The sequence below is a fragment of the Pleurodeles waltl genome, chromosome 5 (genome assembly GCF_031143425.1).
Source record: "Pleurodeles waltl isolate 20211129_DDA chromosome 5, aPleWal1.hap1.20221129, whole genome shotgun sequence".
NCBI lineage: Eukaryota > Metazoa > Chordata > Amphibia > Caudata > Salamandridae > Pleurodeles > Pleurodeles waltl.
In genome coordinates, this window is record NC_090444.1 from 136546921 (window position 1) to 136574194 (window position 27274).

At 39.9% G+C, this 27274-nt stretch overlaps 1 protein-coding gene across 2 annotated transcripts in view; it reads right to left on the minus strand.

The window, feature by feature from the left end:
• Positions 1 to 976: 976 nt before the first annotated feature.
• The window catches only part of GALNT14 (polypeptide N-acetylgalactosaminyltransferase 14), a 1192033-nt gene continuing 1165735 nt past the window's right edge, over positions 977 to 27274 (minus strand). For both annotated transcript variants that reach the window (XM_069233809.1, XM_069233810.1), the window contains exon 15: positions 977 to 3751. In XM_069233809.1, the coding sequence (XP_069089910.1) occupies positions 3593 to 3751 (159 nt within the window). In that variant the 3' untranslated portion in view covers positions 977 to 3592. The remainder of the gene's footprint in view (positions 3752 to 27274) is intronic.

The window sequence follows — 27274 nt, forward strand, 5'->3', positions numbered from 1 at the left end:
GTACTATAAAGCAGACATATTGATAAGAAAGTTAAATTATGTCAGGTATGTAGTATTTAGTACCAGAGGAGTCCGCTTCCAGTACCAAGCCTACATTATGTGAGTGTTGGTGCAAGGCAGCCTAAAGTATGGCAGCGCAGGGAGAGAGAAAAACCGTGGCATATCGTTGTTTCGTAGTAGATATGGTGCTGTTCAGCTCCCTCCCTTTCACACAACATAGTGCAGCATCCTGTACTGTTGAAAAATGTAGTTCATTTGGTCCTGTGGGAGTACACCTAGAGGAGCCGATTCACAAAAGTAGTTATGAGTGCACAAAATAGTAGTACATGAGTGATTTTTTCCTTACTCTCACATGCCTTCATAAACCAAACCCAAAGCGTCCCACTGGTATCAGTGAAAAATGTGTATATCCTTTTCTATGTGTACTGAGTATGATTCTTCCTGGAATATGCCAAATATATTCCCATTTGAAAAGTTTTAGGCCAATTCTCAAAGAAGTCACCTAAAATTGGTCAAAGAAGTACTACGGAAGTACTATTTAATGTACTGCAAAACGCCTTTGTGAGTGGGTCTCACAGTGCATAGCTTTTCACATTTTCTGTGAATGGTGCCATGATTTATTATTATTATTACAAGCAACAGAAAAAAATATTTGTCACCGTGCGCATTTTCAGTCTTGGGAAAAATTATTTATATATGTGTTTAAAAATCACTCGATTTCAAGGCTGCCACAAAAAGCTTCGCTCCTTCTATGCACAGTGACAGGGCTATGTGTTTTCAATATGGCGTCCTAGAAAAAAAAAGAACGGCACATTTTGGAGCATCAGCCACCCTGTACATGTCAGATTCTTAAGTAGAAAGTTCATTCTATTTTTCAATTAAATTAATACCAATAGTTCTGCTGGGGAATCAAGCCCTTCTCAGTGTAGATCAGTGCATAATTGCTGAAAAAGTACACACATACACATATGTTTTAACTCAAATGCTTTTAATTTCTGTTTTAGATAAAACACACAAACATTCTAGTAGATTACTTTATGCCTTGTGCTGCTCTAGTTTTTTTAAAAACTAGCTGATAAAATCGCAATTACATTTGTTTTATTTTCCTTTCTTGATAAATAAGATTTGCATTTCACAAAAACGCGGAGGATGCCTTGTGAAAAATCAACAGAAGTGCATTTTTTAAAAATTATTAAAACCTTCTGTGAACTGGGAAGATTAGCCAAACACCTTGCAAAACTGTGGTGGATTGCGCGGAGAATCAATGCCCTTAACTTGCAGGGATATTGTGTTGTGTAATATATCTGTACAATGAATTATGTTATTATTGCGGGATATAGGTCAGTGGGAGTAGACACGTAGCACTCAGTCTAAGAATCTTTGGTAGTAATGCACAAATGGTTTGTTGTACCGTGCATGGAGGAAAAGCTAAAACGTCAGGCATTTTACAATCACTTATCTAGATGCTAGACATAAAAAGACTTTCATTTTGGGGAAACAACATATGTTTTGCATGTGCTGACAATATTAAAACATCTAGGATCTAAGAGCTTGATACAGAATTGGAAATACACCCTTCCTGAATTCACATATGTTTGTGAATTTTGTTATCTTGTGAAACTTTATGAAATTCCATGAAAATCTGGAAAAACAATGCTTTTGTAGTGTAATGTGATTTGCTAGCATCAGCAAGACACTTTCTAGGCAAATATGCCTCCTGCCAGTATCTCACAAGGCCTTTTGTTTTTACCCCATGTGCGGACTTGAGTAAAAACAAGTTATGTGAAAAAGTGCAACGCAATATTTACCACGAAGTTCAGGAATTTCACTAAATTCTCCAAAGTGATTACATTTTCATCAAATTTCAGTAACTGTCCCAGCCATGCATATTTCATGATTCAACCACCACTGGACCACAGAAAAATCCCTTTCATTCAAAGGTCAATTTATTCTTGCAAGTAATGGTGCAAAGAGAGAAAATAGCTTAATTTGGCAAGAAAACTGTCTCTTGATTCTCTTTTATTTAGAATATTCTAACACCTGTTATGGCACTTAAAATAAGGAATATTAAAACAGAGTTTGAATCTACCACTTAACTATTACAAGTGGCCCCATATTATACTATTGTAATATTATAATGTGTTTCACTAATTTAATAATGGATTAATGACATTCAATCATGCTTTTCTGCTTGAGAACATGAATGAATTTTATATAGTGTTATGATAGTTTCATGGCAAAATGTGTTATGAAAAAATAGTTAGAAAAATCAATAAGAATTGCCTCTTGTTCCAGCACCTTATCCAAGTTAATTCAATCATAATATTTAGAATTTACCCAAACCTTCCCTACTCAATCATTTTAGATTACCTCCTTTAACACATAATTAATCCACCTAAAATCATTCCTTACCAAAGTTCCAAAGTTATTCCAGATTGTGCATATTGTATAAACACATTTACACCAATGAATTACCTATTACAAAATTTTAACAGCTATAAACACTTTTATGTCACTTTAAATAACTACCACCACATTGTGCGTTATTTTCAATAATCATCTTACTTAATAAAGATCAATACGACATACTGTATGGATAACTCTCAGGTGATTTGAATTCATTCTTCATTCCAGAGGTGGAGGTGTTATTTATGAAAAACATTACACTACCAAGATTGGCTTTTCCTTTTTTTTTTATTTCCTTCTAACTAAAGTATGCCATTGAAATTATTAACAGTCATGAATCTGAAATCAATTAGCTTTCCTATAAGTATATTATTTTGTTCAACAGATAAACAACTTGTTATCCTTCTATGTTGCCTAAATATATGATTTGCTTGTGCATTTTAAACACTTTCTTCTATTTTAAATACTGAACAAAAAGACAATCTACATGATAACAAAATACAGCATTTTTGAACCACAGGAAAGGGAGACAAACATAATTTAATGTATTTTAATAGCAATGGAAAATAATTAATATAATTGAAAATTTGGACGAGAATATTGATTTGATAATATCACATTAAATCAGAGAACAGCACACTGTTTTGAGTGTTTGTAAATATGTGCTTGTGTGTGTGCATATTTTAGTATAAATATGTTTATGGCGCATTGATTTGGGCCGCCAATGATACAAAAATATTGCATTTGTAAGTGTACATATTATATTAGGCATTGTTTTCAAGATTTGTCAGTCTCCTATAAATTGTTTTTATTCCAAGGTTTCCTTCCAAAAGACATCTTCAATAATCCCATTTGATGTCAGAGGATGCTACTGTTTGTTTCATAAAAGTGTTTTTGAGGCTCCTTTTAGCAAGCATTCTCGTTTTTAAAAATTTCACATTGTTAAGTTGCAATTACTCATTGCTTTGTTTTCTTCAGTAATCTAATGAATTCTCCAATTCCACTCTTAATGCTCATAAGTCATTCTAGCATCCAGAAAGTGCTACAGTGCTGATATTTATTGGTCTTCTTCAGGACTTTATAGGGATGCCATGTTGCATTTGTGCTTTAAGTGTTCTCTAGAAAAAACAAATGCAGTCCCCAATTCAGTTTTCATGGAAGCTCCTTTGTTCTGCTATTAAGTTAGTCAAGAGAGCACCATTTCCCAGTGCTGGCTGATGGCTGTGGTCTCGCAAGGATTTATCACCAGTTCCTGGCTACTCTCATTGGTGTCCCCAATGATCTCTGTGTCTAGGCAAAATCCAGATGCCATGTGTTCAATACGGGACCCAACTTTACTCCATTTCTGTGGAGAGAAAAAAACAGGAAGCAGGGAATAAGGAATGCAGTAGACAAAAATATTAGAATTTAGGTTCATACTTCAGCGAGGAGAAGTGAGGTACTTTGATGCAGAGTACTGTAATGTTAAAATAAAGAAGGGTAAAAGAGCTACACACATTAATAGGAAGGGAAAACCTAAACTATGCACATTCCTCTGACATCCTTTCGAAAGGTAAATAGTCAAAATATATAAATAAATTATAATGTGAAATTCTGATTGAGGGTCAATATTCGATCCTGAATAATCAGTTTTATAACCAAGAGCCCACTATTCTAACTGACCTAATTTGAATTATGTTTCATGCATAAATGATTGCACAGATGAAGGCTAATTTGCATAAGGTTGGTCTCTGTCAAAAGTGGCAAAATGAGAAAAAACTATCAACGGAACTGTGGCCAGGAATAATTACCAGTGGCTGAGGTTAATTGAAGCAATCTACACATCACATTTTTGTTTTTTAATGGCATGCCAGGTACTCTGTACGCCAACATTACCTGGTTCCTTAAAGTGTATTAATTCACTATTGTACTGACTCAAACAGTATCCTAATGATATCTTACATTTCCTGCAATGCTGCTGGTGGGCTTAAAATTGAGCAACACGTCGCAGTGGTTCACTCCAAAGAGCAACTTTTAAGGATACCTCCTATATTTCCTTTCTCCACTCTGTTACAAGAGGAAAGTGAAGTGGGAAGTTTATTCACAAACTTAAAGACTGTACATTATTAAGATAGAGGGTAGACAGTGGTCACTGTCTTTGTGTAAGCTCTTATTGGGTAAACTGTTTCTCTCTGAAGAATATCTAGCTTACTTTTTGCAGGTTGGCACAAATAGTAAGGCTTTCCTTGAAAGAAATGTGTGTAGTAGATTAGCACAGCATAGAAACAAATATGCAGTTAGGAAACAAAGACAGTAAAACGACCAATCAAATTTACACAAACTTATTTCATAAGTACTGTATAATGACACAAAAACAGAGAAAAACAGATATCAACACAAGAAGCAATTTCTAAAACAAAAACCATTCTACAAAAAGCAATGGGAAGACAAAAATCAACAGTTGCCTATTTGGTATGTAAAACTATGAGTTAGGCTTCCTGTCTGGGGATTTTGTGATGGTGAGCAGCGTTAAAAGAGCTGGTGATTCATCCTTGTCAGAAATTTCATCTTCACATTTAGATTTCTGGATGTTGAATGGCTTTAGTGGGGCACAGTTGGAAGTAGTATCTTAAAGGCATCCAGAAAACTGAATACTTCTTTTTGCAGTTAGGCTATAGCTTCAACTGTAACTTCTTTTCTGGAACATGAACATGTGAAACATTCGGGAAATTTTCCAGATGCTCTGGTCTATGGGTCTAAGATGCAGAAACGCTCTCAACAGTTCTATGACAGGTCTACAGTGATGTGGCTAGATGCAGCCATACAAAATCCCCCATAACTACTAGTCTAATGGTTGTTCTCTCCCAGACATAGTTTTCCCCGTCTCCTGGGCATTTCTAACTCTCCAGCTTCAGGAGAAAAGATCCAAGGTGCAAGCAGACTCTACCAGCACGATCTGGACCCCTTTGTCCTTGAATTCATAAACTGGCTGCCTTCTTTAGCCCTTGAAGCTGCTTTCCAATGCCATAGATCCCAAAAAGGACAGGGTACATTATCTCTTCATAGTCATCTGTTACCAGATAAAACGTCTTGTAGCAAGCAAAAAAGAACTTCTGTCAACTCTCTCCTGAGAATGTAAATGTTGAAACCAAACAGTGAATGAAAAACTAGCGAAAGTGAAATTTGTGTACTTTCCCCACCCAAGATTTTAAGCAGCGCTACCCAGTTCTTGCTTTATGAATATGAAATGGAAAATATGTATACATAAAGCACAGCGTTTACCCCAAAAGGCATCTTTGTGCAATAGAAAACCCAGACTTCTGGTAAATCACAGTTCACAGAGATTAATAGAATAAAACACTTTCACAACATTCCCAATATACAGCTAGGAACTGATAGGTTCCATACAAAGTGGTAGATTATTACAGATTTGGGGAATTAAGAAGGACAAAGCACCACCCTCCACCTCCCAATTCTGATTTTCTTTATTAGGGGTACTTTGAATAATAGATGAGAATTAGAACATTGTGAAGCCAGACCTAAAAATCCATGTACTTTAAAGTAGCCCTATGTATCTCATACTGCTCTCAAACACAAATCTGCCTTCTGAAGTCTAAAGTTAATAATGGAAGGGGAGGGTGCTGGGACAGCAATACATTCCTCATGGCCACCCTCTTCACATCTATACTAGTACCAGAGAAAGACAAAGACCATAAATTACTTAGTTATCTAAGACACATTTACAGCCATGTGTGTGTGTGTTTGTGTGTGTGTGTGTGTGTGTGTGTGTGTGCACCTGAAAGTTTAAGCACAGGCAGCTGGGTGAATAAACAAAGTCTAAGCTGCGTGGAGTGCAACCACTTTTTTGTATAAGCACACCACTTCTGTCCAGGTAAAACATGTACCCCTGTCTCCCATTATTTGAGAAGTGATGCTAACATAATTGACAATGGACAACTTCACTGTCAAGACAGACCAAAAACAAAAAAGGAGGTTGAGTGGTCCCCACTTCCTTGTAATCTGTAACAGTGTGCACAAATGCTTTGTGACCAATTTTGTTGTTGCAAAGTATGACATTATTACTGACTGCTGATGGCAGGAGCTAAGAATTCACAAAGTGTAAGCTTCCCTAACTTAATATTTTAAATTTTTGCTTTTGCAAGCTGGGGTATGATGAGGAACAACAATTAGTCTTATGAACTCATGCTGGGTCTCATGGTGTCTGGTTCACAGTGTGACTCATATTGATGCATTATGGAAGAGGTTTCACAATGCTGCCATATTACAGATTTGAATGCTGCAACTGTGGTCTTCTGATCCTTGAATTCCCCTTTTGTGGCATTCACAACGTTTCACTTGGAGTCACAAGTCAATTTCTGTCCCATTAATATATGCAGGGGCAGGCGTGAAGGTTTTATGTGTCATCAGACTGCAAAGGGACAGCGCATTGCAAAAACTGTGCTGTGCCCAGCCTCTTTTCAGATTGAGGTCTTGTTGGTTATTGGTTGAGGGGGGAGAAACCTTACTCAACCACAATATCTGTCAGGGTGAAACACAAACAAACCCAAAAGTAAGCTGTGCTTAACCCTCTGGTAGCTTGGCATAAAAGCAGTCAAGTTTAATTTGGAGCCAATATGTAAAGTATTTATGCATCACTTCAAACAGCAATATAGAAAAATAGAGTACCATTAAACAAATTATTTGAGACCAAGACAATAAATTATTTACTTAGTAGAAGCAGAAATATGCAAATTTTATTATCTAAGTGAAAATAGCCCCAAAAAGCATAAAGCATCAACTGTGGTTATCTGGTTGCACCAGACAGGAACAAAGTCACAAGTTCAGGCCAACCTCTGACAAACGTAATTTAATTCTTGTTGTATGATCCTGTGTCAAGAATGCATCACGCAGTGGCAGTTCCAAAGAGCTGCCGTGGTGATGCGAAGCCTTGTAGTGGGGATGAATTGAGCAGCAGTGATATCAATGCAAGGTCTTGCATCGGGATGCATCACAGAGAGGCGGTTTTGATGGGCTGTGACTGGGATGGGAAGTCCTGCACTGAAGGTGTGTCACACAGCAGCTACTCTGTTCAGCAATGGCTGCAATGCAAGGCTCTGCAACAGTGATGCATTATGTAGCAGTGGTTCTGACATCCTTGCGGGAGATGCATTGCACTGTGAATCTTGAGGATTCTTCTTGGAGTCCTGGGACACACAGACAAGCTGAAGTAAGCATGTCAGGAGCAACAGCAGCAGAAGAGTTCTGGTGCAACAAAGTAGAATTTGGAAGCAGGGCAGACTCCACACAGCTAGGCAGTCCTTCTTCCTGCAGGGTCTAAAGGTCCAGAAGTTATCTGAAAATTTGGGTCTAAGGATCCAATATTTATACCTGGTGCCTGCTTTGAAGTAGGAGAATGTTCTGGAGGTTTCTACCACCAGAGGTGTATGGAGTTTCCTGGCTCCCTGCCTTGGACCCAGAATGTCCTGGGTCAAAAACAATGTCAGACGCTTTGTGAGCGTGCTCAGGCAGAGTATGTTAGGCAACATATTTTCCCCCCTCATCAAGTCAGAGATGGCCCAACCAACCAAAACCTCTGGCACTATCTAAGAGAAATACACAAAGACCAACTGTCAGCTACACCTAGACTGGTGACCCAGTAAAAAGGGTGCAGGCCAGTTGGTTGGTATAAAAAAATGCCAGCTTTCTAACTTGTGACTTAAAATCCAGGTTTACCATTAAAGCGGTCTATATATTACAGTTCTTTAGACACCAAACTCGACATTCCAACCTCCTACCGATCAGAGTTATCACTTATTAGATGTGATGCATTAACCCAATGTTATCTTATGGGAGAAGGGGGCCTTGCAGTAGTGAAACAGTAATTTAAGGTTTTTTAACTAACTACAGGGACAAGTAAAAGTTAAACGTGACATATATGTATTAAAAAGAAGGCTTATGCCTGGCAAATGGTTTATTTTGTCAGGTCAAAGTGGCAGTTTAAAACTGCATGCACAGACTACAATGGCAGACCTGAGACATGTTTAAAAGGCTATTTAGGTGGGTGGCACAAGTAGTGCTGCAGGCCCACTAGTAGCATTTATTTACTTCACAGGCCCTGGGTACATGTAGTACCAATTCACTAGGGAGTTACACATAAATTAAATGTGCTAGATGGGTGTAAGCCAACTTCACTATGTTTAAAGGAGGGCGCAAAAGCACTTTAGCACTGGTTAGCGGTGGTAAGTGCACAAAGTCCATTTGACCAGCAAAAACAGGCTAATAAAACACAGGTGGTTGAAGGAAAACATTTCAGGCATGGCCCTGCAGAGAGGGCCAAGTCCAACAGGTCTGCTATGGTTTTGGAGGTGAGAGTGCCTGGGGAAAACAAATACTGGTTTCTGGCCAGACCCGTTATATTTTTGTTTTTAGTAGGAGGTGCCTGGAGCAGCAAGAAGCAGCAATATAATTGTATAAAGAGAGTTTGTTTTCTCTGTTTTGTGGATGGAAACTGATGACAGGAAAAATAGTGCAAAGGTGTGAGGGAGCCCGAATGGTACAGAGGAGGCCAAAGTACTAATCAAATAAATAGAATGTATGCTGCACCTTGTCTCCAATTCCTTTCATTTGTATGCAATTGTCCTAATACACATACTCACAAATCACCTATCAATTAACTGGGGCTGTCTGCACTAGCCCCCAGAAAACCACAGGATCAATCTACTTTGTGAATTAAAGTCTAAAAATGTATGCTGCACCTTGTCTCCAATTCCTTCCATTTTCATGCTATTGTCCTAATACGAAGACTCACATATCACATATCAATAAGCTGGGACTGGCTGCACTAGCCCCCAGCAAATCAAAGGATCAATCTGCTTTTTGTACTCAAGTCTAAAACACAGTCAGAGCATTTCAAAACATCCTCGTTGCTAAAGGTGCCAAGCATACAAATATACTTTTACATTTCACATTACATTACGTTACATTAAATCTAATGCAAAAATACTTCATATACTTTGTGCTTTGATTTGCTATTATTTAAAACACACCTTATGAAAAAGCACATCATTCATAACTGCTTATCATTCAATAACTTTTTTAATAGTTCATTTACACACATCTATCTATCTATCTATCTATCTATCTATCTATCTATCTATCTATCTATCTATCTATCTATCTATCTATCTATCACAATTACTTGCCACACTCTACAGCCAATAACATGCATGCATAAAGGCTGTCAGTACTGTAGGGTGTATTCATGTATAGAATGCAATTACATGTTTCAGCCTCAGCACCATGATCATATGAACATTAGGCTTTCGTCCTTCTTCTAAAGTGATAGCATGCTAAACCTAGACAGCATACCATATTGTAGGAACATAGAACACATACTGTGCAATGTTACATAAACAGAAGAAGCAGCTTCAGAGCAGAGTACATTATGGTAATTGCATCTTGAATCAAATATAGAATTTACTTAGTCAATTTATTTTTCCATCTGACCTCTATGGTTAAACAAAACTAAACATTGTATGACTGCAGCCACATAGTAATTAATATACTTATTGAGTTCTTGTCATAGCAAATCACTTGGCTCACTAAGTAGGTATCTAGTCCTGGGGCTGCACAGTTCATCCACAAGCTCTTATTCACAGAGGGACCTTTTTCCAAAAGCAGCAATCACAATGAAAATTGGGAAATGGTTTCAAGTATCAAGCCCTTACTAGGCACCTCCTAATTAAAACAATCCATTACATATGTAACCACACCACCTTCTTACAAATCTCCATTCTTTACATGGAAGTCTCGTAACTTCTAAACATTAGGTGTGAACTGACTAATCTATCATGTACTCCATCTTCCTAAAACTCTATATCATCTCCCTCCACTTGTTAAATGCAACCAAAAGACTATGAATGTAATGCCCGAAAATAATATAAGGAATTTTGAAATTAAAAGAATAAAATCATTATTATCATTTCCAAAATATAAATTCCCTAAAAAGAGACAAATAGACCATAATTCAGCCTAAATGTACCTGCAGCTCTCCCTTCACATTCAACATTAAGGGTCTCTTGGTATGTAGATCAATAATGTAATATGATTTGACATTTGTCAGCTCAGGATCCCTTTTCCCCTGTCTCCAGTGTCACTAATCCCTCCGTCAATACTAAAGTACTTAATTAATATACTCTTTCCTTTCGTATACCATTCATTAGTGCTGTCCGGCCCAAAAAAAGGCTTTCAAATTGAATCTTGCAAAAAAATCCAACTTCAGTCTGTAACTAAAGAAAATTAATTATTTCAGTAGGGACAAAAGTAAGGCCAGGGTTCAGGAGGGAGATTTCCGTAGCAAGTAAGGTATGTGAATAGAGAGTGAAAAAATAATGGTTTATATTTTGGAATTTACTCTGGGGAACTACATAGGTAATACTTGTGACAGCTCTGCTGGTTGCTTTCTTCTGGCCTTTGTCTAAAAAAGAATGCTGGTCTTCTAGATTGGGGCCAAATCATGATGTGTCATATTCATGTGTGACACCCTCCATCCCCCAACTGTACCATTGGCAGCTTTTAAATCAGCACTGGAATTGCTCTCTCTATTTCTACATGCATTTCAATTGGGCAATCTGAGATGTAAATTTCACAGTAAGGTTGGTTGCCCCCTTCTAAGTCAGACTGAGTGAATAGTAGCACAGTGTATATAAGTATTAAACTATGGTTTACTTTATTAGTAACTAGTCTGTTCTGTATTATTTTTTTTCATTTTAAACAACATTTTATGCCCTCCAGCAGTTCTAATTTGCAAGAAAATTTGAAAAGATCAATGAGGGTCGAAGCATGGCTAAAACAGAACGACAAAAAAACAATTCTAAATTTATTAAGGTCAAGTTCAACCTCATCTAACGGTCTATCAGTATTAGATAGATTGATGACGGTTTGTCTTGTCACCTCTATTAGTTTTTAATGTTTTGACTCATTTTCTCTCTTGTCACAGGAGTAATATCTTGATATTTGTTTCTTCTTGGCACTTCTTTTCATCTTCAGTTTCATAGTGATTTTGTTTTCGCCACTACTTGACAGCCTGTCTTGTTTTGTTTGTGGCTATTTTCCCAACTCATTAGGCAGAATTAGTTTCAAAAAGTGCCCTTTTGCTCTTGTATCAATGGAGTGCCTGTTTTGCTTCCATCAGATACATTACTGTCTTTCAGGGAAAATGACCCCCATGTCCGAGTGGATTGGTCTATTCTTATTTGGTTTTTATTTTACTGTTCCTGTCTTGTCATAGCATCATATTTCCTACTAAATGCAAAGATCCTCCCAGATGCATAATCCTCCAGGTCTGCAAAATGTTTGCTCTTAATTTCTTCTTCTGGTTTATCTGATCTAGCATTCATAGCAGTCTTGAACCCCTCAATCATTTATTAATAAGCATATTTTTTCAAATGTTCAATAGTTGTTCAGTTTACTTTTAGAAGAGATATTCTATCAATCCATGCACTTTGTATTAGAACCTGTAATGTCTTTTTAATACACAGAGCTGAGTTCTCTGCTAATTCTTCCAGCATTTAGATCAGGGTTCTCATATGATGGGATAGTGAAGATTTTTGAACCCTGACTATGCTCTCGGGTAAGTCAATTGTTGTTTTCATGTAAAGTTAGTTTTGGTTTTGCTTTGTTGGTCTCTACTACTTATGTTGAGAGAGACCTCAGAATATAGTGCTGCTTCTATTTGTCTTCTACTTGTCTTTTAACTCATGTTTTGTAGCCATATTTTATTAAATTAGTAATTACATGTTTCCTTCATGCTTATCTACACATACAGTTTAGCACTGAAGTATGTTCTTGTCACTCATGTACTCAGATGAGACACAGCCATGTCCAATACTTCTACTTGTTATAAACACCCCTTTGGCCATCACAAACATGGCATGCCTCCCCAAGAGCATTGAACTCTACTACCTTTCACAATTGTGACATATCTCCACTACCTTTCATAATTGTGAGGCCATTTTGCTAATTAGTCTATCTTCTTGAGCACTGATATGTGGCCTAAGCATCTGGCTCAACAGGAGCTTATAAGTGGGAGACAACTTAATTCTCTGTGCCCTCCAATGCACAACACTACATTGTACGAGACTTTCCGCCACTCTGTTGCGCGACAGAACACTCAAAAACAGTGAACTATACAACAATCTACTCCACTGAATTCCACTCCAAGCCACAGCATTCTGCTACGCTCTGTGTCAACCTACAATAATCCACTCGATGACACTCCATCCCACCACACTCCATTTCATGACACTCCAGTCGATGACAGTCTACTGCACAACACTCAAATCTACTGTTTGCCACACCAATAAACTATGCAACACGCCACTCCATTCTACGATAGTCCACTCCATGGTACAACACACCATGCCACTCCACTATATAACAATTTACTTCACTATATGCTACGTCACTCCAATTTACTCAACTCCACACTATTCAACTCTCCAATATTCCACTCTATGACACTCTCCTTCACTGTACTGTACAACACTCCACTTTATGACATTCAAATGAATGACACTCCACACTGCGATCGGAAACACATTTGAATTAAAAAATATAAACCATTACCATAAAAAGAAATAAATAAAGGTTAAGGATAATTTATGGCTATAAATACATTATGTATTCTTTCTATATAAACCAAACTTAAAATACATAAATAGTAAACATTATAAAGATATAACTTCAATTTAAAATTTACTCACTACCTTCAAATTACTATATCGCAGACCTCTGAAGACGGCCTGGTCACATCACTTGCTACACTACATTAACTATAACTCATGGCGATTGAAGTAGAGTGTAGTAGCACATTGTACAGTGGAGTAAAGTGTTTTATGGTGTAGTGACATGGTGTCTCCTTTCTGCAGGGTTATCCCCAAACTTTTTGCCTTTCTCCTCCTATTTTCTAACCCTCTTTTGGTTGGCTTTAGGATTTAGGTCACTTTACTACTGCTAATCAATGCTAAAGTGTATGTGCTAGTTCCCTAAAACTCGATGTGATTGGTTTAAGCCTGTTTGACTTATTTATTCGACCTGTAAGTCTCTTATCATACCATATACCCAGTGCCTTTAAATTAAATGCTTCTGTTGGGCCTGCAGCGCTGATTGCGCCACCCAGCGTTTCTCAAGCCGGCCACTGCAGTGCCTGCGTGCACAGTTTACTGCCACATTGACTCAGCAATTCAAACCATTTGCCAAGGCCTAAACTCCCTTTTTACTACAACTAAGTCACCCCTAAGGTAGGCCGTAGATAGCACTATGGGCAGGGAGCTGTGTATGTAAAAGGTAGGACATGCTTTACTGTCCTAGTAGTGACAAACAAGTTATTTGTTTTTCGCTGCTATGAGGGCTGTGCCTCTCATGGGTCAGCATTAGGAATTCCCTTATATATGTTTAAGTGGTAATTTCTGATCTGTGAGGAGTAGCATTGGAATGTTTGGTATGTTTGGAATATTAGTGAAAAACCCTGCTTACTGGTGTAGTTGGATTTTACATTACTATTTTAGAAATGCCACTCTTAGAAAGTGGGCATTTCTCTCTGCTTATAACACCAGTGTTTTGCAGCCTGACTCCAATCCACATCTAGGGCAGAGTGACAGCTACACTTGGTGCATTCTGTCCAGACAGCCACAACACAGGAGGGGCTGGTTGTGCTAAAAGAGGCATCTGCATCCATCTGCACAATTATAGTCCTCCTGGGCCGGGGAGAGAGTAGGTCATTCACACCTCACATGTCAATAGTATGTGTCCTACCGTCACACAATGGGCTGATTACCCCATGCTGATGTCTGGAGAGAGGGCTGGGTTAAAAGGGGGTGGTGTTTCATTTCATAGGGCTCCTTTGAAGTCACCTCCTGAACAAAAACATTTTGAGTATAAGTACAGTGGCTCTGGCCCCATGATTTTTAGGGCACTTTTGGGACCTGGGATGGAACATTTGTCAGAAGGATTTCTGGACTGCACTAAGGACGCATCCGACTGCTCATCTGCTGTAGCCCTGCTACCTGCTGTCTGCTGGATGGCATAAAGGACTCACTAGATTTCTTTTCTGCTTATTGCCCTGCAACCAACTGTTCCCTGACTCCATTCTGCAAGGCATCACTAGTCTGCCAGGAGAGATCATCAGCAAGATTGCTTGTCTGCTTGTGCTGATCTTTCTGTCTTCTGCCCCCCCAGGTGTTCTTCCACAAACTCAGCGCATGGTGAGCATTAAGGGTGTTCCTGGTTTCTGGTAACCAACGCATGAAGAGCACTTCCCTTCCTGCTGCCTCACCTCCTGTGCATGGAGACAGTTTCATCTTGTGCCACCTGATCGCTAGCACATGATAAGCATCTGAGAAGTATTGCATGGTGAGCTCCGAACAGCATGTTTGAAGTGGTTTATATTCTTCCCCTTTTTCAAGTGGAGCGCTGTTGCCTCAAGGCCAGCACATGTTGGTGCTTCGTCTGCCACACAGCATTAGTGCAGAAGGAAGCCCTGTTGCAATCTCTTTCTCCGTGAGACTCCCCTGGAGTCGGTCGCTTTGCCAGGCAACCCTAGGTGGGCCAAGCACACGAGCATCACTATTTTTCCCCCCGAGGGGAGTGATGTACGGGGCTGATCTGGCGAGGTAGGGGATAAGGCAATGCAGGCCCTGTCCCTTAGGGCCACTGGTGCTTTTATGGGCCCCACAACCACCGGAGGCTGCCGATGACTGGGAAGGAAACGTCTGGTGCCACGCTGCCACCCTGCACCACCCAGGATACCAGGTACTGTGTCTGCCCCCGGTATCCGCTGTGTATCCACACAGGCAATTGCTGGGATTGATTCTGAATGCGGGGGAGATCAAGGGAGGTCAACTTGCTATCACTTACAGTGTGTGTGTGTGCCCCCTTTTTCGGGCCCTGCTGGAACCACCAGCGTGGTTTCTTGGAAGGTGATGTGTTGAGGCCCGTGCACCACAGAGACATTACTGACTTCAGGAGTATAATAGGGGACCACTCTGGAGAGGGCCTCAAGAGTGGTGCAAGACTGCTTGTATGCCAGAGGTTGAAGTGCAGGTGTTCACGATCTATAAAACTTTATTTTCTTATAAAGGCCATCATTCTCAGTGGGCGCAACCAATTGCCATATAGAATCTAGCAGGAGAGCAAGTGCTCCTGGCCCCTGTGACTCTACTGTTTATAATGATATATGAGTTATCTGCACCAGACACCATTGCCGCAGTATTTGAAACTTTCACTGGTGAAAGTATATAGGAGTTTTCTGTTGCTACAGAGACTACAACCTGCACAGCATGTACCTGTATTTCCGAGTAGCATAAACGCTATAACTTGCAGATTATATATGCAGTGCTTTATGTATTGCTTGTGATTTGCAGAGATTCATGTGTTTTTTCGGACCTAACTTGCACAGTTATGCTTTGTGTATGTATGTTCTAGCAAAGTACATTGTCCTGCTCGGGATATCCACTCATGTGTTTATGGTGATGAAAGATGATTCATGTACTTCCCCTGACCCAGGGATTCTTTGTGTCAGATGATAATTTATATGGTTCCCGGATGCAGCCCATAACCAAGGTATCTATGGATCTAATTTGAGTTTGCCTTGCAGTGTCAGAACGCAGAGCCTTATTGTAATAATGACCATTTATGCACAATAATTGTGACCCATGTCATTTTGGTCTACGGATATCTCTATAATATAAGAAATATATTTTTATATACCTCAGTGTGGTGCATTTATTGCATCACTGGTGTGAGTGTATTGTGCAAACACTTTACACATTGCCTCTGAGGATAAGCCGGACTGCTCTGTCCCAAGCTACCAGGGGGTGAGAACACGTTGCCTTTGGTGTGCAACTTACTCACTCTGACTAGAGTGGTGGGTTCTGCCTGGCTGAGGTGCATACCCTAGCTAACCAGAAACACATTTCTAACACTCATATACTGGAGTCAAGTATTGTAGACAGGAGCAGTGAGTTGTGCAGTGGAATGGCATGTTAAACAGTAGAGGAGGGTGTCATAGACTGTCGGAGTACAGTGTTTTAGAGTAGAGCAGGGTGAAGTAGAGTGTCATAGAGTGGAGTATCATCAAATGGAGTGTCGTAGAGTATAGTGGAGTGGAATGTTGTACAGAGGAGAGGCGTGTCACTTAGTGGAGTGGCGTATTGTGGAGAGAAGTTGAGTGGCGTGGCGTCGAGTGTCATACAGTGTAGCACAGTGAGTGGATGGGCATAGAATGGAGTAGAGTGTCCCTGAGTTGCATAGAGTATAATACAATGTTGGAGAGTGTAGTTGCATATAGTGGAGTAGAGTGAGGGACAGTGGAGCGGCATAGAGTGGAGAATACTACAGTGGCACAGAGTGGGATAAAGTGTAGTACAGTGGAGTACACTGGAGTGGGGCATTGTAGAGTGGAGTAAGGTGTCATAGAGTGGAGTGGTGTGTCAGAGACTATCGTGGCTTGGAGTGCATAGAGTGGAATAAAGAGTTGGACAGTAGAATATACGGAGATAGAGTGAAGTAGAATGTTACAGAGTGCCTTGAAGTATTTTAGACTTTTATAGAGTGGAGTTATATAGAATGGAGGTGAGTGTCATACAATGTAGCAGCGTAGAGTGGAATGGCATACACTGTAGTGCTGTGAAATGGATTACCATTAAAGAGTACCATACAGTGTAGTAGCATACGGTGGAATACTGTCCATGGGGTGTAGAAGAGTGGAGTGACATAGAGAAGAATAGCATAGAGTGGAGTGGTGTTGCATACAGTTGAGTAAAGTGCCATAAATGGGAGTACTGTGTTGTACAGTAGAGTGTAGTGGGGTGTTGTACAATTTACAGTAGAGTAGAGCAACATACAGTCTAGTTGATTTTTTGTAGAGTGGAGCAGTATGTAGTACAGTGTTGTAGAGTGTGTTACAGTGGAGTGGCATACAGTGTTGTAGAGTACAATGGCATTCAGTGATGTAAAGTGGAGTGGCATACAGTGAAGTAGTGGTGTAAGGTGGAGTAAAGTGTGGTGCAGTGGCATACAAAGATTTGCATACAATGCCATAAAGTGGACTGGAGTGTTGTACAGTGGCATATAGTATAGTACAGTGTTGTACAGTGGAGTGAAGGAGTACAGACAAGAGTAAAGTGTTGAAGAGTCACATACAGTGTAGTAGTGTTGTAGAGTGGGGTTTCATAGAGTACAGTAGGGTGTGAAACACTAGAGCTGTGTAGAGTGGATTATTGAATAGTAAAGCAGAATGAGGGAAAGTCTCTTACAGTAGAGTAGAGTTGAGTGAAGTGGTGTAATAGTCTGATGTAAACTACAGCAGAGTGTATTGGGTTGTCATAGAATAGAGTGGCATGGAGTGGAGTTTACTGGTGTAGCGTAGGTAGTAAACTGTTTTAAATTGAAGTGGAGTCTCATACAGTAGGGTGCAGTGTTGTATGGAAAAGTGTTGTATAGTGAAATACAGTGTTGTACACTGGAGTGTATACACAGAGTGGAGTATAGAGTTGGACAAAGAAGTGTACAGGGATAGAGTGGAGCAAAATGTCATAGAGTGACATGAAGTGTGGTAGATGTTTATAGAGTGGAGGTATATAGAATGCAGGAGAGTATCATACAATTGAGTGGCGTAGAGTGGAGTGGCATTTAGGATTGTGACATAGAGCAGACTACTGTAAAGTGGAGTAGCATACAGTAAAACACTGTGCTGGGGAGTGTGGAAGAGTGGAGCGTCATAGAATGGAACAGCGTAGAGAGGAGTGGTGTACAGTGGAGTGGCAAAGAGTGGAGTAGGGCACAGTGGATTAGGGTAGAGTGAAATGGCATACACTGAATTGGTGTAGTGTTGTGTCACAGAAACTGTTATAAATTGGAGTGGCGTCTCTTACAGTGGAGTGCTGTGTTGTACAGTTTTGAAAAATGTCATAGAGTGGAGTAGAGTGTTGTATAATAGAGTGTATGGGCAAAGAGAGAGTGCAAATTTGCACAGCGGAGTGTACTGAGAGATAGTGGAGTAGAGTCCAGTAGAGTAGCATTCAGTGCAGTAGAGTTTTGTAAAGTTGAGTTATAAACGGAGGAGGAGAGTACACTGGAGTGGAATACAGTGGAGTAGCACACAGTGGAGTGTTATAAAGTGGAATAGCTGAAAGTAGAGTAGTGAAGACTGGAATGGCGTACAGTGGAGTGGCATAGAGTGTAATAGTGTATAGTGTAGTAGCATACACTGGAGTGGGGTACAGTGAACTAGTTTAGACAGGAGTAGTGTATTGTGGGGTGGGGTAGAGTGTAATAGCACACAGTGAAGTGGCGTAAAGTGGAATACCATACAGTAGAGGGACAAAGACTGAAGTTGTGTACAATGTAATAGTGAAGAATGGAGTGAAGTATTGTGGATTACCATAGAGTGGAGTACAGTGGAGTGGCGAAGAGCAGAAAAACGAAGAGTGGTGTAGTGTAGGTTAGTGTAGAGTGGTGTGTTGTTCATTGGAGTGGTGTAGACTGGAGTTGTGTACAGTGGAGTGGGGTAGAGTAAAATAGCATAGAGTGGAGCACCATCCTATGGACTAGCGTAGAATGAAGTCCCATAAAGTGGAGTGGAATACGCTGGTGAGGCATAGAGCAGAGTAGCATGTAGTGGAGTAGTATACAGTGGAATAGCATGGAGTGGGGTGGTGTAAGGTAAAGTGGCATAGACTGGAATAGCATATAGTGGATTAACATACAGTGCAGTGACGTACAGTGAAGTGGTGTAGACTGGAGTGTAGTACAATAAAATGTCCAGGGAAATAGCATACACTGGAGTGAGGGTAGAGTGGGTTGGTGTACACTGGAGTGGCGAACAGTGGAGTAGCATACAGTGGATTGGCATAGAGTGGAGGTGCATACAGTTTAATAGCATGGAGTGGAGTTGTGTACAGTGTAATAGCGTAGAGTGGAGTGGCATAGAGCGGATTGTTGTACAGTGAAGTGGCGTAGAATGAAATAATGTATAGTGGAACAGTGTATGGTGGAATGGCTTTAATGCGTTGGTGTAGACTAGGATGGTGAACAGTAGTGTGGGGTAGAGTGTAATAGCATATAGTGGAGTAGCATACATTTGAGTGGGGTCCCTTTGAATAGCGTAGAAGGAAGTGGCATAGAGTGGAGTGCCATACACTGGAGTGGAGTAGTGTATAGCGGAGTAGCATACAGTGGAATAGCATACAGTGAAGGGGCATGCAGTGGCATGATGTTAAGGGAGTGGCATATAGTAGAATGGCATAGAGTGGAATAGCATAAAGTGGAGTAGTGTCCAGTTGAGTGACATAGGCAGGAGTGGCATACAGTGGTATACGATTTAATAGCGTAGAGTGAAATGGAGTAGAGTGGAGTCTTATACAGTGGAGAGGCGTAGAATGGAATAGCATAGTGGAGTGGCTTCAGTGGTGTGGCGCATCGATGTATGTGAAATTTTGAAGCAATGTAGATTATGGTTCGCAGGGTAGCACAACATAGCAAATTGCGCTGCCTTGCTTTCTCCAGATTAACCAATTAATTCAGGGGGATGCATTGTGGCCTTGCGTTCCTTTGTAAATCTGAGTTAAGTACTGCATTGCCCATGCAACACCATGAGTGATGCAAAAGTACTGCAATCCAATAATACAGCTTGGGCCATGGTATACCCCGATAACTTTGCAGTATACTGTGGTACATGACGTTGACTAGACAGTATATAATTGAGTAATGGCTATTTGTTTGAGGATGAAAAGACAGCCATATTGCTTGTACTACACTTTGGCTGTGTTTATTGTTATGACCTTGGATATTTTAGATAGATATTGGTAAGCAGAAGGTACCTACCTATTACTACTTCAATAAAGTGGAAAGAGTTGGCGAATTATTATTTTTTAAATATATTTTTAAATAATACGTTTATGGCCATGCACCACGGTAGTTTCACAAAATGTAGTGAAATTGGGCTAAATTACCACGGTGACAGATGTCACTAAGTTTAAATGCCTTATAACTTAAAAAATATGTACTCTACTAAACTGCGGAACCCAAAAAGCATAATCTCTGCACCATAATGTATAATCTTGCTAAATTTAATGTAAATCCATTTAGACATTTCATTTTCATTCTACATCAACTACAATAGTCTATGAAAATTAATTTGTGGAAAAATGTGTTTTGGGAACCCCCTTTTATCTTTGCCCCCTCCTCTTAACAATTCACCACAAAAATGTACTTCATCTCAAAATGTTGAAAATGCTACAGGTCTTGAACGGTTTGGTTTGAAACAGGTAAAAAGTTATTATATCAAAATGAATTTCTATCTTTGGGAATACTAAACATAACTACAGGGTGGCAATCATATTTAATGTGATTTCTTTCTTTCTATCGATTTTATTTGTTATGTACTTGTTTATTGGTTTGCATAATCATGTGACCATAAATGAGTATTTCAGTTGTTCATGTAGTAATTTGAAACATTAAACATTCAGTCCAGTCTATTTTGTGAGCTTCCTTACTACTTTTAGGAGTATTGTGCTACATATGAATGCCAAAGTGAATCACTGGTATTGTTATAAAAATTGAAATTGTATATTTGTTTCTAGTGGTCAATGTTCATGCCCTCCAAATAGTAGTTTATGTGGATCACTGCTAGGTAATTTGTTTTATTTTGTTGCACAGAGGTGCATAAGAAAGATTATTTTTGTTTCGGTTGTTGGGCCAAATTTATTTTGTGAGCCAGAGAGCATGCAAAGAAAACGTATGTAGATTGATATGTATTCTATTTGATATCTATTTGTTTATAGGTTTCCATTAGCATGTGACAAAAATGGGTCTTTCAGTTGTTCCGGTAGTAAATCTTAAATTGTATATATGCTGTCTAGTTTATTTTTTGGGCTTCCTTGCTACTTTTAGTAGTATTGTGCTACAAGATATCACTAAGTTGAAATACTTTAGAACTTAACATTTACTTACTTGCAGTATCCCCCCGAATACTTTGCAATCCCTAATATGTAATACTTCCAAATTTCATAGAAATCCAGCTGACTGTTTTTATGCTATGGGAAATACAAAAGTATATGGAAAATGCATAGTATCTGAAGCCCATTTTGGGACCTCCCTGTTTTTTCTTTGCACCCTCTTGACCAACCACCAAAGAACTTTCAGTCCTCCCAAAACGAAATGGGGACAGGAGGTCTGCAAAGTTTCATGCACATTTGTGAAATGGGTGCAACAGTATAATGGGACAAAAACATGAAAAATCACTATTTCAGGTCAACCTAACTATAACTACAGATATATTTATATATAAATAGAAGTTTCTATTGAGCCAGATGTATATATATATATATATATATGTTTTCTTTTAGTTGTAGCCTGAAAGCCACACCACTAGTGCCTCTCAAATGAGATGCACAAAGGCATCCAGGCAACGCCAAATTATCATCCTACAACTTTGCTCCTCAAACAAAGTTGGCAACCCAGTGGGATCCAGTGCATACTATTATTGAGGCATAAACATTGAGTGAAGTATTTCAGCAACAATGTTGTTAGGTCTGACATCCTTAGTATGGTTTTCACCCCTCCTGTTTCTTGACCTTGTTTTTGTTGGTATTAGGACTCCGTGCACTTTACCACCATGAACCAGTGCTAACATTCTTGTTCTTGCTCCCTGAAACATGGTAAAATTGGCCTACACCTTATTGGCACATTTAACTTAGGTATACGTCCCTAGTACATGGTACTACATGTACCCAGGGCCTGCAAATTAAATGCTACTAGTGGGTTTCCAGTACTCACTTTGCCAGCCACTACAGTAGCATTTTAAAATATGTTTCAGGTCTGCTTACAGGCTATAGTGCAGTTATAAACTGCCATTTCAATCTAGCAAAATAAATCTTTTGCCATGTCTAAACTTTTCCTTTTTAAAACATACAGGTTGCCTCTAAGGGAAACTCTAAAAACCTGTAAATGAAATGCTACTAGTGGCCCTGCAGCACCTATTGTGCCACCTACTCCAGTAGAACTTTAAAACATGTCTCAGGCCGGCCAATACTGCCCTTTGGAACTGGCTAAATAAAAATTTAACCAGGCCTAAACCTTCCTTTATAAAACATATACGTGTCCCCTAAAGTAGGACCTACAATCCTCTAGGACAGGATACATTATGTTTAAAATGTCTATGTCCTTGTAGTGAAAAACAACAAAATTCATTTTTCAACAACATAAGGCCTATCTCTCCAGTCAGATCATATAGGGTTATCTTATTACATTAAATATGATCTAACTTTTAATTGGGATGTCAAGTTTGGACTCAAATGAGTTGTGATTAAAAATCTTCTTTAATGATAAGTTCAGATTTTAAGTGACTATTTGGAAAATTACACTTCTAGAAAGTTTGCATTTTCTTGACCTAATATTCAATGCCTGTTGTTAGTGTCCTGGATCACATGCATGTAAATGGCTCAGCTATTAGACTTTGTCTCCCAGACAGTGAGACAAAAGGGGAGTAGGCGTTGGCAAAATGGCCCCCCCTGCAGTGATGGCTGAGGCAGAGCAATTCCTCGCCTCTCTTACACTTCAAAGGGCTGCCTCCAGCACACACAAAATAATCTGACACTAGCCTTTTGTTCACCAGACTTCTAAGATCTTTGGCAGGGGAAGTGAAGAACTTTCCACAACCAGATGTGGGATGTGGAGGTAATGTAGGAAATTCCCAGACTTCAAGGGCCGGCACCAGATATAAATATGAGACCTTCAGAAAACCTCTTCAGTACACTCCTGGACCTGGTGACATGCCAGAAGAAGTGCTGCATTCTTTCCCAGACGACTGCCCTGCTGCTACTTGATGATTTCCCTGCTGCTTCATGCCTGCCTGTTCCCAAGATGACTAACCTGCTGCTTGAGGCCTGCCCTGCTCTCTGAGAAGAAAGACTGGCCTGCTCACTTCATCCCAAGCTATCTGAGTGACTTCAAGAGTCAGTTGACTGATCACCTGCTCTAAGCTACAGGAACACACAAAGCTGAAGAGGTCTCCCTGAAACTGCCCAGTTGATCTAAAGCAACTGAACCTGCCTGAAACTGTAGCAGTGCCTGTCTGACACCTGCTGGCCTCTGCTAGAGTGAATCCCTGATTCCCAAATGGTGTCTCCCACAGTTCTGGATCCCTGGCTGGCATCAGAGTGCATTTCTCTGCAAGAAAAGATGGAATCCTTAAGGTTTAAGCACTTTGTAACAGTGAATGGACTGTTTATGCTGAGGCTTTGCTGGTGCAATGACTGCCAACATAAATGTCCAGTGAACCCAACTCTTTGCGCTACAGTGATTGCCAGTGATGGCTGCCAACATGAGATCTGCATTTCACGCTACAGCATCAACAGCCTACAGTGACAACCAATGTGAACCTCAAGCAGTGACCATCCTTGATGCCCAACCAGATATTCGCACTACAACGACAACTGTGTGTTACCCAGGCCTGTACTTCTTGATAAAGCAACAATCATCTCTGGCCCTGGTGTCGCTGCTCCTCGCAGCCTCCTCCATCGCAAACTGGACCATTTATGCTGAACTTCGAGAAGTTAACCTTATCAGCTGGCCTAACTTGGTCCCTGTATCTAGCCTACACTCTATCATGGTTGGCCTGAACTTGTGACCGTTCCCTGGTTGAGCATGATCAGATGACAGCATGTGGCACTTTGTGCTTTTAGGCACTAAATCTATCTAAACTGTTTAAATTGAATACCTCCGGTTCTACTGATTGTGTTTTTGCTATTTGGCATGCTTTTATTTATTAAAATGTACTTTATTTTTCTACATTGGTTTGGGATTATTCTTGTGTGATGTCTTCACTTTATTAGTTAGCATTTAACTGACATTTTTAATAAGATAATTAACTTTGTGTATTTTCCAGTAGGTTGGAAAAAAGTCTGAATTATCCCCTTTCTAAAGAAAACTCACCTTAACAGACAGGACCCCAGCACCTACAGACCTATTTCTCGTCTGCCCTCCGGAGCAAGAATTGTGGAAAAGGCAATCAATCTGGAATTACCAGTCTTCATAGATAGGTACAATCTTCTGGATGCCCTTCAGTTTCGTTTCAGAGGAGGTCACAACACTGAAACTGCACTAATCATGGATTCAGAAGAATTAAGGGCCTTTCTAGACCAGGGAGGGAAAACTGACTTGATCCTGCTGGATCTCTCTACGGCCTTTGATACGGTCAACCACGAGATTTTGATTGACCGTCTCATTAGTCTTGTTATCAGAGGAACAGCACTTTCCCTTCTAAGATCTTTACTCTCTAAAAGGGAACAATTTCTAGCCATGGGTGATTCTGTCTCTGATACTTTTTAACTGCCATATGAGGGGTGCCACAGGGCTCTTCTTTGAGCCCTACTCTTTTTAATCTTTATGTAATGCCATTGGTTAGACTTATCAAATCTTTTGGGCTCACAATCGTATCTTATGCCGACGATACCCAAATAGTGGTGTCAGTGTCTACTAATTCTGATGATACAGCCTTTCATTTTAACAAATGCATAAAACATATAGATTACTGGATGAGAAAAAACTGTCTAAAACTAAACACTGGAATGATGAAAGTCCTTATACTAGGAGGTGACACCTCCTTCTAGACATCTAAATGGTGACCTCAACTACTAAGACATTTACCTTTACCAGTGAAGAAAGCTAGAAGCCTAGCCATCATTTTTGATAACATGCTGACTTTTGGAGATGAGGTAAATTTGACCTCCGCTGTATTTACAATTTTTAGGATTACCAGGAAAATTTGTCCTTTCATCCCCACTAATCTTCAAAAAGATGTAGTGATTGCTCTGGCCATAGCCAAACTGGATTACTGTAATGCTCTTTTCTTGAATGCTCAATGTAAAGGCATTAGTAAGTTGCAATATTGCAAAATGCCTCTGCACGCCTGTTATTGGGGATTCCCTAAGTTAAAATCCACCTCTCAGGAGCTAGGCAAGCTCCAATGGCATCCAATGAAGAAACTCATACAATTTAAGGTCCTCTGTATAACCTTTAAAGCACTGCATAATTTTGGCCCAGGGTTTCTGAGACATGGATTTGTATAGTACACCCCTCACTCCTCTTCAACCAAACTTATGATTGTTCCTAGGTTTAAAACAGCTTCCTGGGGAGGTAGAAGCTTTATAGTGGGGACCGCCAAACTGTGGAATTCCCTTCTACGAGAACTGACGGAAATCTGTAGTCTCCTGTCTTTAAGGAAATCTCTCAAAACCTTGCTATTTACCCCAAAATCTTGTTTTCTGCCTCCCTTTCCATCTGGCGCAATCTGCCCTTTGATCAGTGGTAGCGGCCAGATGCCTTCGGGTAGTAGAAGCGCTCTATAAATCCTCAAATCAAATCAAATCACATTTTTATTGTTTGTGTGCTGCATAAATACTTAACACATTGCTTCTAAGTTAAGCCTAACTGCATTGTGCCAAGCTACCGGAGGGTTAATCACAGGTTATTCTAGTGACTTTTGTGGTTTATCATGACAAAGATTGTCATTGCTACTTGTGTGGGGCTTCCACTCTCTCAACCAATAACTAGGGATGGAAAGAACTGATGGAGTTTCATACTGCAGAATTCTGCAGAATTACATTAAATGGGGCAAGGGGTAGAGTGGGCACTGCAATGTGCAGTGCATACCCCTCAGTGCCCCTGCATAAGTATGTAAGGACAACAAGGGGGATCCACTCAAGTGCATACCCCTCAGTGCCTTTACATGCTTATGTAAAAGCACCCAGGAGTATCCAGTGCACTGTAGTGAAGTGCATCCCCCTTGATACCCTTACATAGTTATGTAAGTTATGTAAGGGCACAGAGGGGTATGCAGTGCACCACACTGCAGTGCATAGCCCTCAGTGGGTGCACTTACATATGTTTGTAAATGCACCAATGCGTATCAACTCAAGTCATACCCCTCATATTCATAGAAGGGCACCAAGGGGTATGCAGTACACTACAGTGCAGTGTATACCCCTTTTATGTAAGGGCACTTAGAGGTATGCAGTGCACTACAGTGCAGCACATACGCCCTGGTGCACTTGCATAAGTATGTAAGGGCGTCAAGGGGTATTAGCTCCAGTGCATACCATTCAGCGTCCTTACATACTTATATACGGGCGCTGAGGGAGATACACTGCAATGCAGTGGTTTAAACAGGGCGGGAAGAAGGAGCAGTCCGTCAATGTTTAAAATTCACCACAGATTGAACTTTATTCTGCAGTGGTTTTTAAACACAGAGGGGCTGCTCCCTCTTCCTGTCCTGATTAAAACCAAATAGTGTTGATTTACTTCTGCCAGCAGAACAAAGAAAATAATTAGTAATTCTGCATTACATCAGTAACAGACAATTAATAAATTACTCCAATTCCGAGAGCAGAATTGAAAATTCCACCCACCCCTACTAATAACCCAATTGCTAACAAAAGCCTTTCTCAAACTCGGAAGTTACACACATCGTGATGTAACATTCTTAAATAACAGTGTTAACGTTGTTCTGTTTGAGGAGCAGAACTGTGGGATTATATTGTATATAATATTTCTACTTGTCCGTGATGCGGTTTCCTATTAAAACATATTTTTACAGTTCCAGGCTGTGATACCTGGCTTGTCCCTTGTGAGCCCTGACGCTGCTATTGCAAAAACTGGCCTCAGTGGTGACCAAAGCAGTAATGAGACAGAAGGTAATCAGGGCTTTGATGTGTGCCGTTTGGGTTCTGCAGCTCAGATTATGCCATGAGGCTTTAAAATCTTTGCTCTGGTAAACAAATAACTACAACAATTCCATGTATACTTACCTAAATAAAATAAAAAATTGAAC